At 39.8% G+C, this 16,181-nt stretch overlaps 1 protein-coding gene across 1 annotated transcript in view; it reads right to left on the bottom strand.

Annotated features, from left to right (window-relative positions):
- CFAP58 (cilia and flagella associated protein 58) overlaps positions 1-16,181 on the bottom strand; it is a 112,561-nt gene that overhangs the window by 59,745 nt on the left and 36,635 nt on the right. The window contains exons 10-13 of the mRNA XM_040254390.1: positions 9,409-9,570; positions 8,610-8,756; positions 2,205-2,345; positions 1,040-1,263 (exon numbers count right to left, since the gene is read on the bottom strand). Coding sequence (XP_040110324.1) covers positions 1,040-1,263; positions 2,205-2,345; positions 8,610-8,756; positions 9,409-9,570 — 674 coding nt within the window. The remainder of the gene's footprint in view (positions 1-1,039; positions 1,264-2,204; positions 2,346-8,609; positions 8,757-9,408; positions 9,571-16,181) is intronic.

Below are 16,181 nucleotides of genomic sequence, written 5' to 3'. Positions count from 1 at the left end.
ATGAACAACTCTTTAAAAAAGAGAGTATTGATCTATCCTTGATGGTGGCAACTTCCCTTGCTATTCCCAAACATATTCCCTGCGTCTAAATATCAAAACTATCTAATTCAATTAATTTAAGAAGCAGATCCAGACTATGTCCTTGTCCCAAAGTGGCCAAGGATACTGTTCATCTACAAGTCTGTGGAGGATAAGATAGTTACTGAGAAAACACCAGACCTATTATTTGGTTTCCTGCAACTGCCCATATAAAACATGGTGATGTTTTCCCAAAGGGAAAGTAGAGCTTGTATAATGTAAGATTTAAAGCAAAAAGAAGGCGCACTAAGCTCAAGTGAAAGCCGCGGAAGATAAATCAAGAGTGAGATGTAAAATTTGGCTGCCTTCTAAGGAAACAGAGTTTTCAAATAGTGATAAAATTAAAATTTCCCCCTTTTCATTCTGTGTGTAATTCCAAGAAAAAGATCTGCAAATGTTACCAGGATTCAATTTAAATATTGATGTTCCATCTCTTGCATACTGCCTTATTAAAGAAATTCTAAAGAGCTCATTGGGGGAATTTTTTTCTGAATTGTAACTACTTTGTGGTTATGATTTAACTGAAATTTCTTTCACTAAATCCAGAATAAAGTTTTTAAAAAACACTTTTGCACTTGCTCATGTTCCCCTGAAAGGAAATGAATTCATTTTTTGTGACATAGAATGGACACAATGTAGATTACAGGTTATGGAAAAGTTGTTCTCATTATTTGCTAATCATTTCAACAAAAAAAATTATTTTATGCAACCAGAAAAAGACTTTCAATGTCCAGGACTACCCTGATGGTCCAGTGGTTAAAACTCAGGGACCAATGCAGGGGACCCAGGTTTGATTGCTGGTCAAGGAACTAGATCCCACGTGCTGTAACTAAGACCTGGCGAAGCCAAATAAATATCGTTTTTAAAAAAAGACCTTCAGTGACCAATAGGAGGAACACAAGGTCCTTAACAGGTCCCCATAGGCTGCTATGCGCTCACCTCCAAGGGGGTCTTTCATTACCTGAGTTCATCGACATTGGCCACACTCCTGGCAAGAATCCCTTTCTCCCGGCGAAGCTTCTTGATCTCAAGTTTGAGGATTCTCATGTCCTCCAACCTCTGGTTATACTGGCTCTCGCCTTTATTCAGCACAGACTGCTGGATCTTGATCTTCTCATAGAGCAAAGCCAACTCATCATTGCGCCGAACTAGCTGCGACCCAAGGATATCTCTCTCGCTGATGACCTAGAAAGGTAGGGCAGGGCATGGCCACTGGGGGACAAAAACATCCCACGTTTCATTACAGCAGCAGCATTCAGAGATTCAATGCCCGCATGTGCTAGGCACTCAGTAGGTGAGGCCCTGAAAATAGCCTGCTAGACAGCCAATACTGGACTCCTCCCACAAGAGCTGGCAATCTTGTTGAAAAGAGTACAACAAATTATATTATTAATAATAATAGCCCATGGGTTTTTGTCAACAAGTTATTGTATGTGTTTAAATCTGAACATCTTTAGGGTGGGCAAGCTCTTGCCAAGTTCTACCACTCCTTACTGTCTTATACCACATGCTTCCCTGGTGGCACAGATGGTCAAGAATCTGCCTGCGATGCAAGAGACCTGGGTTTGACTCCTGCGTCAGGAAGATCCCCTAGAGAAGTGAGTGACTACCCACTCTAGTACTCTTGCCTGGAGAATTCCATGGGGAGAGCTCTGGCAGGCTACAGTCCATGGAGTCACAAAGAGTTGGACATGACTGAGTGACTAACACTTTCACTTTCACTGTCTTACACAAGCCAATGTCTCTTTTTTTTTAACCTGCTAGATCTCTGAAAGCATTTAAGTTTCTAACCCCCAAAATTATGTAATTATTCATTGTAATTATATGCAACAATGATATTATGCTAGAATGTAAACCCCCTGAGGGCAGGATAACTTATTTTCTTGTTGGTCAGTATATCCCCAGAGCCTAAAGGAGTGGGTGATACACAGTAAGTGCTTGTAAATAGGAGCAGAATAAATGGATGGATATTTCACAATTAATCTACAGGAAGTGGGCCTCTGGGGCTGTTCTGAGAGACTCAATGGAAGAACCCAGAAAAGAATGAGGTTTTGTGAGGAGCTGAATCAAACAATTGTGTCTGCTGATAGAGTCTGCAGGCCTGGGAAGGTGTGGTCTCTTCCTACCTGGTCCAATTCCTTCTTCTGTCTCAGCCTCTCCCCATCCGCCTCTGCTATAATTCGCAGGAGTTTTCTCTCCTCGGCTTCCTGCTTTTCAATGAAGTGTTTGGTCTCCAGGGCTTGTTGTCTCAGCTTCTGCAGCTCGGCCTGACAATGAGTGAAAGATACAGACCGATTTCACTCTGTAACAGCACAAACCAGGTCAACAGGGCCCAGATTTAGATGGATAGTGTGCTTCTTATACTTCCCTGTGATGTCTCGTTTAGCATGGTTTGATCATCCTCGCAAGCAAAGAAAGCTTAACACACACACACACACACACATACACACACACACACACACACACACACACACACGGCCTGTAAAGAAACAACAATGCATATTACGGTGATCATGTTTCTTCTATGAGTTGTGCCCTTGAGGGATTTCCACATTTTTCTATATCTGTATAGCAGGACCCTCATTGGTATTCAACAGCAGTTCTCTCACCAGCTAAACATGAGGAGAATCCACAGATAGTACAGAGAAGGATGTGGGGGGTGAGCATGGTTGGGGAGGGACTGGGCGGAGGTATATCTATATGTATCAGCTCCTATAACAATCCTAATATCATCAGCATATCAACTGCAGAAATAAAGTCTATTATAAGCAAAATGTAAATTAATAAAGATAACAACCAAACGACTGTCTTATAAAACATCCTGATGGAATAGAAGAGATGCTATAGTATAAAATGATATATAGATCCTACTCCTAAGACGATTCCAATCTAGATGAGAAGATGAGGTATACAAGTATTATGCAAATATTAACAAGTCCAGGCAATAATGTTTCAGGATTTTTTTGTCACACAGACAGTGAATTGGTGCCACAGGAGGTCAGAGGACTGCAGCACTTAGGAAGGCTTCCTGGAAGAACTCAGATCTTGAGGTTCTTGAGGCTACATGGAAATCCTAAGAGAAGCAAGGAAAGGATGCTTTGACTGGTAAGTTTCAGAAGGAAAATTCCTCTCATCACAGGACACATTTGCTCCAAATCCGTAAGTATATTTGCGGCTTACAACACCTCTGGCATGATATTAAGTATTGTGCCTAGCTACTCTTGTCCCAATTTCACAAATGCAATTAGAGACAAAGAAGAGCAAATCAACCTGCTCAAGAGGTCACACAGCTAATAAGAAGCAAAGTTGAGATTCCAACCTAGAGTTTTTCATTCCAGAGTTTCTGTTCCCTTTGCTATCACCATACAATAGTTCCAAGCCAAATACAGAAGATGAGCAAGATGTGAGGGATTTACCACCCACTGGAGATAACAAATATAACCAACCACCCTACAGTGTGGAAATGCTTTCTACTGTGAAGAAGAAGAACATGGGAGTACAGGACAGAGTTCATATTTCTTCCTGGGGATTAGAGAGAAAAACAAGTCTGGGTATTGGAAGTTGACAGTTATTTCTAAAAGGGAGATGTATGTGCTGGTGGAGAGTAGTCAGTGGTCAGACTCACATGAACAGAAGCATGCAAACTATAAAGCACCTGGTGTGTTTACCAGATGGCAAAACATCCAATGTGGCTGAGTTGGAGTACTAGGTAGGGAACAGCAGGAAGTAAGCCTGGTAAAACAGCTGAGACAACCTGAGAAGGGCCTTGTACGCCATGGGCTGTGGAGAGTATGCACTTGGGAGCCAAAGAGTTAATCATATTAGAGGAGAAAAGAATAAAGCTTCAAGGTTCCATGCCCATATAAGGACAGGTGTATCACAGCCAGGTCAGCACAAGAAGGAAAGACGAAGGAAGAGCTCTGTTTTCACCCACACCTGAAATCACAAGGGAGAGGACAAGATAATATTAAGCCTCCTACTTTTCAATGGCCTACAGGTCAACATGTGAAAATGAAAAACTAGTAACTTTTTCCTTCAAGGAAGAATTGGGTTCCCCCACCTCCACCCACCCAGAAATGTCACAAAAGGGATGACAGAAAACCAAATATTTGCAAGTGAGTGCCTATGAACCAACCCAACTCTAGTTGCCACCTGCCTTTAATCCATGAAGACCAAGAGTCATTAATCCCATAGCTCAAATTTATTCGAACAGTACAAGACGCCACACACCCAGCAACAGACCTGTAATGTCACAAACTAAACGCAGCTAGCTACCATAAAACACAGGGTTTCCTTTATGACATTCTGTTGGCTCATTCATGAAATATATGTTGGTCCAGGGATAAGCAAAGGGAAACACTTAGTGAGAAAAGATCTGGTCTGGCTTTGTATTTACCACTTTGGGGGATTGCCTGTTAGGAAAGAGAGTCAAGAACCAGCCTTTCTATTTCTATAATCATTTAAGGTGACGGCGAAGACAGCAATAAAATGCCTGTTTGGCTCATGCTTTCTTTAATAAAACTTTTATTTTTCCAGATGTGCAACATTCACTTCCCTGTTCCTAAGTGCCAAGAGCTGATCAGAATCCATCAGCAGAACAAAATGAAACCACTGTTATATTAAAATGCAATCAATGGTGTGTAAAAGTATCTGTCTGAAATGTAAAACCATTCGTGTGTTTGGCATTGCTTGGTGCTTTTTTTCCTAATATATCAAAATTCTGAGTGGTCTCCTTATGTCATAAATTTATGGGCTGTAAACAAGATGTGGCACTAGACGTTGGCAGCAAATGTTAACGTCAACAAAATACCTTAGGTCTAATGCATCTAGCAGTTGTAAATCTGAGCTGCCTCATCCAGGAAAGATGATAACAACTTCTGTGCACCCAAAAGCTCATCAAGCAACATTCTAGATGGGACCCGAGGCATAAAGTTGTAATACGATGGCAGGGCATGCTCTTTGGTCGCCTCTACAATTATACAGTTTTGTGATAGGTGTTCATGGCATATGTATCACCCAGTCTGGCTGCGGGCATAAATCATATCTCAAGAACCATACTTGGGAACTTCTCTGGTGGTCCAGTGGTTAAGAATCAGCCAGCCAACACAGGGGACACAGGTTTGATCCCTGGTCTGGGAAGATTCTACATGCTGCAGGGCAACTAAGCCTGTGGGCAGCAACTGTTGAGGACGTGTTCTAGAGCCCGGGAGCCATGGCTACGGAAGCCCGCGCAGCCCAGAGCTTATGTTCAATAAGAGAAGGCACTGCAGTAAGAAGCCTTTGCACCACAATGAAGAGTAGCCAGGCGCACAGCAACTAGAGGGTAGCCCCTGCTCGCCACAGCTAGACAAAGCCCTGTGCGGCAAGGAGACCCAGTGCAGCCAAAAATAAATAAATAAAATTTTTTTAAAAAGAAGCATACTTGAGGGAGTTTGACCCCTTCATACGGGATCCCAACATTCAGTGGATTTCACAGAAACCATCTGTTTATATCCTGCAAAATAAATAGGACCATCTGAAGTCTTTTAACCCTGAGAATAATCAGGCTTTCTCTGCCTCTCCCTCCCTCTCCCTCCAACAGTTCCCATCCATGTTGCTCTAGAGAATCCACCGAGCACAAGGATATGGTGCCCTGAAGCCAGTTGCTAATGCGACGCTGAGCTCTGGACACAGAGAATTTGCTGCTGAATTATTCACCAAGAACCAAAGTGCTGTCAGATTGATGTGGGATGATGGGGTGGTGATGAACAGAATCGAGAGCTTGTTAGGACTGGAAGGCAGACACTCCACATGAGATGGCCCCTTTAGTGCTGATGAAACAAGACAGGGACAGAACGGGCAGATGAACACAGATGCAGCTACATCTACAAGGAACTACTGACATCCTGTCATAACCATCATGTGCTGATAATGTCTAGAATCCTGAGGAGCCTGTAGAGCCTGGCAGCAACTGGAAAAGAAACATGGAAGAAGCAAGACTTTTCTATCTGGGTTGGGGGGTGGGGAGGGTGGGTGATGAATGAGGATGGGGATGATCTCTTATGGACAATTGTTTGTCGTGGGCTTGGAGAAGCAATAAATTGGGTTGTCCTGTCAAAAAGCATCTCATGGTCTACCAAACAGGCTAGGGCTTGCCCTTCCGGGAGGGATTATGTACCAACATAGCTTTGTATAACTCACTATAATAAGCTACATGTCTCTCATGGAGCAAAGTTACTAAAAAAAAAAAAAAAAAAACAATCTGCCCTTTCCTCCAGGGTTTTGGTTTGCAAAGCTCAGATGCATGAAATTCAGAGACCTCTGTAAATGTGATTCATCTTTGAGGCTAAAAAAGTTAAGAGGCTGAAACTCAACATTTGAGCTGTCATACTTTTCTAAAGGATGTCAAATGGGCTTAATGATAGGCCAAAATTATCCAGTCAAAGCACCATTGCAAGTCACCGTTGGATAACCTCAAATAATAAATCAAGGAGGCAGCCTTTTTTTTCTGTTCCTAATTCTTGCCTTAATGGGAAAAGCTGAGGAAAAGGCATCCCAGTTTCACAGTAAGTCCAAAGCAATCATCTTCCTGTAATCGATGACACAAAGCTATCCAGACCTAGGATTCACCATTTGGAGCAGACTTTCTAGAACAGAAGCCCTTTAATCATCTCCTTTAGTCACCAGCTGCCAACTCTGCTGGCACAGGACCAAAGAGACAGAAACTTTATTTTATTATGATTAAAATAATATAAAGTTTATGATTTAAACTTTATTATAAACTTTATTCCTTTATTTTATTTTGATGCTTCTAGCTATATGTATAGACGTCTAATGATGGAGGGTGTAATCGAAACATATTAACCAAAGTCCAACAAAGGAATCAGGAATAATCCCTTTTTGCATAGGACATTGCTTATTCTAAAGCAGGACTTTGTCTTCCTTGGATCCCATTATGCAGCGACAATTAATCTTTTGAAAAGAGCATTCCTTGGAAAGTAAGAGATGAGGATCAATGTCATCCTCTGCAAAGTAGAGATGATGTACCAAATCCAGTTACACTGAAGCCTTGCTAACATGGGTCCATGAGGCCTATGAGTGAAGCAGTGTTTGCAATAAGACTCTTCTGATTCAGCCAATGATAAACACCATCCTACCATAGACTTCCAGGGTGGAACAAACAATCTCCTATAAAACTATTAATATGCTTTCAAACAAGGAGAATAAGGGCAAAGATGCAAGGTATTTTCAAATTTTAGAATATATAGTTATGTTTCTTTATATGTAAATAAATTTTAGTACAGAATTTTCTGTTTTTTTCTATCATGAGCTGGAGCGAGGAGATGAAAGTCTTAGGTAAATATATCAATTACCATATCTTTATTGTAAAGGCACTTTCACTACATTTTAATTTCTTTCCATCCTCATGTGCCTTAACTTAACTTAGTGTAGTAGTTCTATTTCCATGAAGACCTATCATTAAGTTGACAAAATCTATTGTTAAACTGAGAGTGCGTATTTCAGTCTACAGCATCATAGAATCAAGGAAATTTGACATTAAATCTGCCCCATGCTACATATTCATTTTCAAGATAGGAACTATCTTTGAAGATAATCATGTGCAGAAATTCAGTCTTTCACTGGCTATAGAAGTTTCTGCAAATGGCTCATAAACATACACATTAAAAAAAAATAAAAGTGGCACTATTCTCTTAGAAGTTTCTTTTTTAATTCTTCGGGCAAATGGATTAGAAGGGAAATTTACTGGATTGGCTAAGAAATTCATTAGATTTAATGAATATGTATAGTAAAATGTATTTAACTCAGAGTTTTGATATGGTATAATTATTTGGCATATATTTGGGGGCCGAGTCTTTATGCTATATTAGTAGACCTAGAATGTTCTAAATTTGTAGATTTAAAAGGGTATATCTCAGCAATATGTGACGACAAGGGTGGTTCCCTAGAGGAGTGGCTGCAAAGCTCTTAGACTCACAGGAGTAAGGCGATCCATGAACCCAGCTGAGGGCCAGACAAGCAAGGACAAAGTCTGACACCTAGCAGACAGTGATGTCGAAGGCAGAAACAGCACGTGCCCCTGAAGGAAATCAGTAGCAGGGCAGCGGCACCAGAGATCTGCCAGCTTTGTCTCACAGAAGCCCCAGGGAGGAGTTTGGGGGGCTTGAGTGCAAACAAAGGGCTGGACTTGAGTTGTAAAGGCAAAGAGGTCCTAGTGAGCCTGCAAGTTCCAGGACTTCCTGGGCACTGCTGACCTGCTAGGTTCTCTTCCACTGATGCCATGATAACCACCACAGGTAATCTAGGAGCTCAGCGTCTCCACTGGCCCCTTCCCGTTCTGGCTGGGAGCACTCCCTGTAGGGAAGACTGGCCTCGAGGTGGTGGAGTTCATCCTCCTGGTGCTTTGGTTGTTCTCCCCGCGCCCGGCCCCGCCCTCGCCTCGCCCCTGCCTATCCTCACTGAGCTCGGAGCCTGGCCCCAGTAGGTCTAACGGACTGACAACTGGCCCACCGCCTTTATTATAAGGTCTGTACCTTCAGCGTTTCCTTCTCCTTTTCTATGCGCTGCTGTTCCAGATGTAGTTTCACAAGTGCCGACTCCTTAGCTGAGATTTCTTCTTTCAACTGATCTACCTGATGGGTCATAATCTTTAATTTTCTCTTCATTTCCGTTATTTCATCCTAACAAAATGAAAGGAGATATGTTTGAAAGTGAATTAAATAGACATCATCCACTATGGAAGCTCAATGCATAGTCAAGAGCTTTTAAGGGAGATTCATTTAAAACAATGATTTCCTGATCGATTACAACTGGGTATCTTTGTATCTTGTGGCCATAGACCTTAAAGTATTTCATAGCATTAACTCTCCAAATATTTTCATGAGATAGATGTAAAAATACATAATGAATTTGCCATACACATACACACATGCACACACTTTACTCCTCACTGTATAAGAGACAAATTGGAATCACAACAAACATTTTTAACTAAAAAAATTACAAAGCAAAACTCTGCACTTAAATGACAAGAGTATGCTGCTCCCCTCTGAGTCATGATAGCTATTAGCAGTTTTAACAACGAGAAACAAGAGAATGGCAATTCTACATAATAATTAAAACCAGGGCCTCAATCTTCATATCTGATCAAGTTGTGTCATTTCCATTTCAAACAATCTGACAGTTCTGCATAAACTGATCTTTTCTTTCAGGTGAATTCCCCGATTTCTTCTTTCTCAATCTATTGTAAATTCTGCTATTAGAATAACAGAAACTGCTTTAAACCCAGCATGGGAAGGGAGCAAAATGTAAAGACATAAATATATTCTTTACCTGAGCCTCAACCAGATTTTTACTATACAGATTCCTATCTGATCTCACAGCTTCATACAGATTCTGTTGCTGTTTTAATTTAGTCTCTGATTCAGCGATTTTTTTCCTATAGTCAAAAATCTGCATTTCACGGACTTTTATGTCTTCCATGTTCATGAGGACCTGGAGGAGAAAGAAGTAATAAAGATGGTTAAATAGCCCATCTGTGGTTATTGGTTCAGGACAAACAGATTTTGCATCTGAGGGTAGGGAGCAGAAATGCCAGCAATCAGAAAATCTGACTGTGGCTATAATCATTGCGGTACGACACAGAAGTTCAGCCCAGCTGATTAGGGGCAAACATATATTTATCTACAGCACCAATCTGCTCAAGCATTAAGGCTTAGCACAGTTATTCTGTGATCACAAAACAGAAAAGAAAATAAAGAAATTCTTTCAATTCTGAAAACCTCTCTTGCCCACCCCAACCACCAAAAAAGGAACAAGAAAAAGCACAAGCTTAAACAGATCTTAACACAAAGCCCTAGGAAGGGTAAGAGATAGATTAGCTGTTTGGCCACAGTCATGGCTTTATAAGGTTAGCCACAAGAAAGAAAAGTGATCTCTGACATTGATAGCAATCATAACGCTATCTTTACCAATGTCAAACTCACTCCCATCAAGGAAACCCAAAAGACTTCATAAAAATACATATTCTACTGTGTGCAAAACACTTTTAGGCAGAAGTAGCTGCCTCTTTTTTGCAAGTATGGAAAACCGAGGCCCAAAATTCCACAGTGAGCCAATGCTTCTCGACAAGGAATCCACCCAGCAGAAATGACATCATCATGACTCTTAGCTTCAGTGACCACAGAAATTGATTTTCTAAGGACAAACGTCTTCTAAAATTCCTTCAGAAAAAAAATTTTGCAAGGAAAACTGGTTGAATGAATAGAGCTTATACTTTAACAACGGCTAGAACACACCAGGAGAAAATTCTTAAGTATATTTCACTGCATTTCAGGGGAATTCTCTTAATTCATGACTGCAGTTGAAGGAAATAAACAGAGAAACATGACAGAGAAAGGAGGGGGATGCACTTGAAGTAACAGGGCCAGGGAAGCTTCCTCGAAAGAAGAGATTTACCTAGAACCTAAAGGTCAAAAAGGACCTCTTTGTCATGGGAATATATGATTCAGGTTTTGGATACCTGTGAGCATCATGTTCCCAATCCCCAGTCATTCCAGCAGCGAATCCTTTTACTCTACTTGTAGAATTAGTATTCCAGAAAATATATTCTAAGAAACCCTCTTCTAATGTTTCCCCAACAGAGTTAATGATGGCTGGTGTTTAATATATTTCCCCTTATATCTTTAAATAGTGAAAGAAGTGTTAGTCACTCAGTCATGTCCAACTCTTTGTGACCCCAAGGACTAGAGCCCACCAGGCTCCTCTGTCCATGGAATTCTCCAGGCAATGTTACTGGAGTGGGTTGCCATTCTCTTCTCCAGGGGAATCTTCCCAATGCAGGGATTGAACCCAAGTCTCCTGCATTGCAGGCAGATTCTTTACCATTTGAGCCACCAGTAAAATCCAATATCTTTCAAAGTTTTCTTAGATTTATATTTAAGGAAGGATGGAATCAAATTTTAATAAATGTCTTTTTAGCATATATTATTTTGTACTACACTATCAGTTCTATTGATCTGATATACTTAATAACAAATGTCTTCTTTTACAAGTATTCTGATTTTATTTCTTTATTCATAGTCCCATATGCCATAATTCTAAATAAGTGCATAAATGGGAAATAAACATTTATTTTCTCCTTCTTAGCTTCCCTGGTGGCTCAGACGGTAAAGCATCTGCCTGCAATGCAGGAGACCTGGGTTCATTCCCTGGGTTGGGAAGATCCCCTGGAGAAGGAAATGGCAACCCACTCCAGTACTCTCGCCTGGAAAATCCCATGGACGAAGGAGCCTGGTAGGCTACAGTCCATGGGGTCGCAGAAGTAGATATGACTAAGCGACTTCACTTCTCTTTCTCATTTACTTGAACCTTCTTCTCCCTTCCACCCACATCAGTCCCTCATTGACACAGAAAGAAACCAGGTTAACGATCCAGCATGTGTTCTTCCATACTTTTCTTTGAATTCTGCATATTCTATTTAGGTCTACTAATGTCACTATTGTAATGATAGCTAATATTTCTCAGGTACTTTCTATATACCAAGGATTTTACAGGGATTAACTCATTTAATCTTCACAAAAATCCTCATAGATGTGCATTATCATATCCCAATTTTACAAATAAGGAAACTGAAATCAAAAGAAGTAATATAATTCACAGCTAGCCAACTAGTGAATATACAGGTTCAGGGGTTTGTTTTCCTTTTGCTTTCTGAATTTGGTCGTTATTTTTCAGCAAAGTGGGATCCTCTTATATATTTTTATGCACCTTGCTTTTTATACTTTGTGGGAATTCTCTTTAAAAGGGACATAATGCCCTACAGTGCAGGTGAACCCTTCCCCTCTGACAGGCATTCACTTGGTTTCCATTTTTTTGCCAGTCTGAATCATGCTACAATGAACATTTTATACCTGTGTTCTTATGCACTTGTTCTTTTACTTCTGTTGGGATGGATTCCCAGAAGAGGAGTATGTGGCTCAAAAGACATAAATATTTTTAACTTTAATAGATACTGCTAGATTGCTTTCAAAAATGGCTGTAACATTTTACATTTTCACACCAGCAGCAATAGCTTTCTTAATAGAAAACTGTCCTTGTGGTTTCAGGATAAACCCTCTTTGGTCATACTGGATGATTCTTTTAATGTGCTGTTGAATTTGGTTTGCTAGAATTTCATTTAGGATGCTACATACATATTCATAAGTGACCTAAGTCTATAGTTTCCTTTTTGGCTCTATTTTAATATCAAGATTTCTGCTAGTTTCATAAAGGGAGCTGAGTACCCTTTTGTTAATTCATTCAATGACTCGCCTACTTATTCATTCACTCATTGAACATGCATTGAGGACCCATCTATGGCAGGCTCTATAAAAGCACCAGTGATGTAAAGAAAAATAAGAGGCATTCCCTGCCCTCAAATTCACTTCTAGTGAGTGACTCCACTGTAAAATGATAAGGAATGGATACAACCAATATCTGAGATACGCACAGGGTGTTATGAGAGAATTAAACACTGGGAGAGTAATAGGGTGGCCATACACATCTTATCTAAGAAGTTAATATTTGGTATGTACATAATTTGTGAGAACTACCTCTTCCTTCTTGTTCCTAGGTCATCCCACCCAAGGACTCATTCATCCCCAAGCTCTCTCCAAGGCCTGCAGTTTTTGTTCATTATCACAGCAGAAGGCATGGGTTAGGCCAGTAAAGTAATGCCAATCAATATTACCCCCAAGACCAACGCAACACTGCAAAGCAATTGTCCTCCAATAAAAAGTTAATTAATAAAAAAGAAAAATAAATGAAATACAGAAATCCCAACAGAAAAAAATTACCCCCAAGAATACATAATACATTTTTCTAAATTCATACACAGAAAAAAAAAATTTACATAGCCTGGGAATTATCTGATTCTTCAAAGTTTGAAGGAACTTAATTCTAAAATAATTAGGCCCCCAGTGACAACACTGCAGCTAATTCTCTCTCAGATGTTTCGGTGGCTTCCATGGTTATTAATCTTTCTTTGGTTTCTACCTCTCCTTGAGTCAAGCCTTAATGCGTGTACATATTTTCAAGAAAAAATATCTATTTCAACCAATCTTTTACGTTTATGCAACCAGAGTTGCATAAAGTACTTTTTTATCTTAATTCATTTATTAGGCTGCACCGGGTCTTAGTTGCAGCACCTGGATCCTCAGTGCTCCAGGCAGCATGTGGGCTCTTTAGTTGTAGCAGGCAAGAGCTTTTATTTGCAGCACAGGGGATCTAGTTCCTTGAAGTGAACTGAAGTCGCTCAGTCGTGTCCAACTCTTGGTGACCCCATGGACTGTAGCCCACCAGGCTCCTCCATCCACGGAATTTTCTAGGCAAGAGTACTGGAGTGGGTTGCCATTTTCTTCTCCAGGGGATCTTCCCAACCCAGGGATCAAACCCAGGTCTCCGGCATTGCAGGCAGACACTTTATCCTCTGAGCCACCAGGGAATCCCTAGTTCCTTGATTAGGGATCAAACCTAGGCCCCCTGCATTGGGAGCATGGAATCTTAGCCGCTGGACACCAGGGAAGTCCCTGTACAAAGTATTTTATATTATTTTTCTGTTTTATTTTTATTAATTTCCATCACCCACTTTGTGTGGAAAGAAAATGGCCCAAGGTAAGAATATATAAAGACTCAGTGATGAATGGCTTGCATTGTTGGTTAGGGGGCTTGAAGGAACAAAACTAGAAAACTTGAGAAGAGGAGGTCTGCAGAAGAGGCATGTGGGTAGATCTGAAATGAAAAGACATTTCACTCCTTCTTCCATCATCTCTTTGATCTATCCCTTGAAAATGAGTAGCAGGTGGCCTTTTAAGATACCACCACTAGCAACTAGAATGTTTAAGTTAGGAACAAATGGGAAACCTAAATAAGGTATCCATTCCTGGATCTGTTACTTGTTTGATTTTTTTAAAGAAAGACACTATCTTATCCCCAAATGTAGCCTTTCTATGGACATGACCACCTTCCTTGAGGTCAGTGAAATGAATAGATTGAAAATACTTTGAACAGCATTATCAGCATTCAGAATATCAAGCAGCATATCAGAGAAAAGAAAAAAATTGCTTGTTCAATCACTTAAAGAAGTATTACAGCAAGAATAATCCTTTGCACAGACAGAATAATGCTCCAGAGAAAAGATGTAACCAAGGGCATTTCTTTCTGGGGCACCCAGATAGCCAGGTTCATCTTTTTGCAAACAACAGCACACAAAGTCTAACTTGTTTCCAGATTCTTGAAGCTGGGAGTAATAGGAACCAATCATGATACCAAAAAGATCAAAGGTTATTTCATTTAAATGACAGCAAAAAGTTTTAAAGTATAGAAACAAAGGGAAAAGACAATTCACAAAGCAATTTAGTTCCAAGTGTTAGGACTCAATTTTTTTGAAGGAAATCATTCAAACCAATGTCACATAGAGGTTCAAATCCTGAAAATTCATAAAATGTGCGGAGTATTAGGTAGACACAAAACCCTTCATCAGCAAAATGTTCCCAGTTTAAAAGGATATATAAGAGAATGCAGAATGCCAGCTATGGGTCTGGAGCTTAATTAATTGATTATACTTTAGATACCTCAAACCAACTCTGAGATAAATCACATCCAAATATAGAGAGTTTTATTACAGCCAGAGGGTTGGAGAGCCTAGCATGTGGAGGCCTACTTCAGAGGAGACCAGAAAATGCTTACAGTGCACTATGAGGGCATAGTCTCAGTTTATAACCTACTGCCTTTTTTTTTCCTGTTAAAACAACCTGCCAATAGAAATAATAGTGAGATAAAAATCAATAACGTGTGCAGGAAATCTGCAGCCATAGTCAAAACATCATATGTACTAAGGCAGGAAGAGAAAGTAGGTCATTGAATTTGGAATCTTTTAACTTGCAATTGATGAAATATCAGTACAATAAACTTTTAAAGTAAGTTTTTCTGACTTGGTGTCAATGGTTTGAATGCTGACAATGCCTTTACTTCCATAATAAAACTGGAAAACTCACTCTCAAAAAAAAAAAAAATTTTGTGCCCAGTCATGTGAAATTTTAAGTCTTCTCTATTTGTCTTGCTTTCTTATTTTATCCTCTATCTCAAATTCAGGGAGGCATATCTATTTTTCTATCTGTTTTTAATAACATGTTATGCTACAAATGAAGGCTATAATATCTGCCTAGGAGGGCTATAATGAGGATAAAAGTGAGAAAAATTATATTTATGTCATAATATAAGTACCAGGCATATCATAATTTAATCATTTAATAAATGTTAATAGACTATCATGGTATAACATTATGTGATATTATATGATATTAGCACTTAAAAAATCAATTTGGTTTTTTTCTATGGATCACTCTGTTCTCCTCCAGGAAAAGAGTGATCCATAGTACACTTATTTCATTATAACATGAAAAGCTTATGATTTGTGTATGTCCCCTTGAAGGCTCTCTCTAGAGTTCTACCCTATTAAAGATGCTCTGTATTAAAAACTTCAAATTAATATTGAAAAAACAGAAACTTCCTTTTATTATGAAGCACCTATTCAGTGAATGATATTTCTTTGATCAGCTTCTGCTATCCTCACTTACTTCTAAATCCTTGAAAGCACAACATTATTCATTTCTTGGAACCTCTGTCTACAAGAGCTTTGCTTGACATTGTTATAAGGCAAATAAGCAGGAAGCTAAGAAACTTGTTAGTAGGAATTCATTGTGAAAAATGCTTTTCACTATATAAGAAGCCTGGGAGGGGATAGCTAGAAGTTTAATATTTAGAATGAAAAAGAAGGGGGTCCTAAAATGAGCCAAATGCATAATGTGCAGAATGTTCCCCAGTTTTAATCATTAACTAGGAAAGATCTTACCTAAAATTTATAAAAGTCAAGAAAAGAGTAAATATGGTGAACCATAACTTATAATTGGGCTTCTCTAGTAGCTCGGTCAGTAAAGAATCTGCCTGCAGTGCAGGAGACCTGGGTTCGATCCCTGGGTCAGGAAGATCCCCCGGAGAAGAAAATGGCAACCCTCTCCAGTATTCTTGCCTGGAAAATCCCATGGACAGAGGAGCCTGGTGGGCTA

Source organism: Oryx dammah, unplaced genomic scaffold (assembly GCF_014754425.2).
Source record: "Oryx dammah isolate SB20612 unplaced genomic scaffold, SCBI_Odam_1.1 HiC_scaffold_14, whole genome shotgun sequence".
Classification (NCBI taxonomy): Eukaryota; Metazoa; Chordata; class Mammalia; order Artiodactyla; family Bovidae; genus Oryx; species Oryx dammah.
This window is presented reverse-complemented; position numbering and strand designations above follow the sequence as displayed.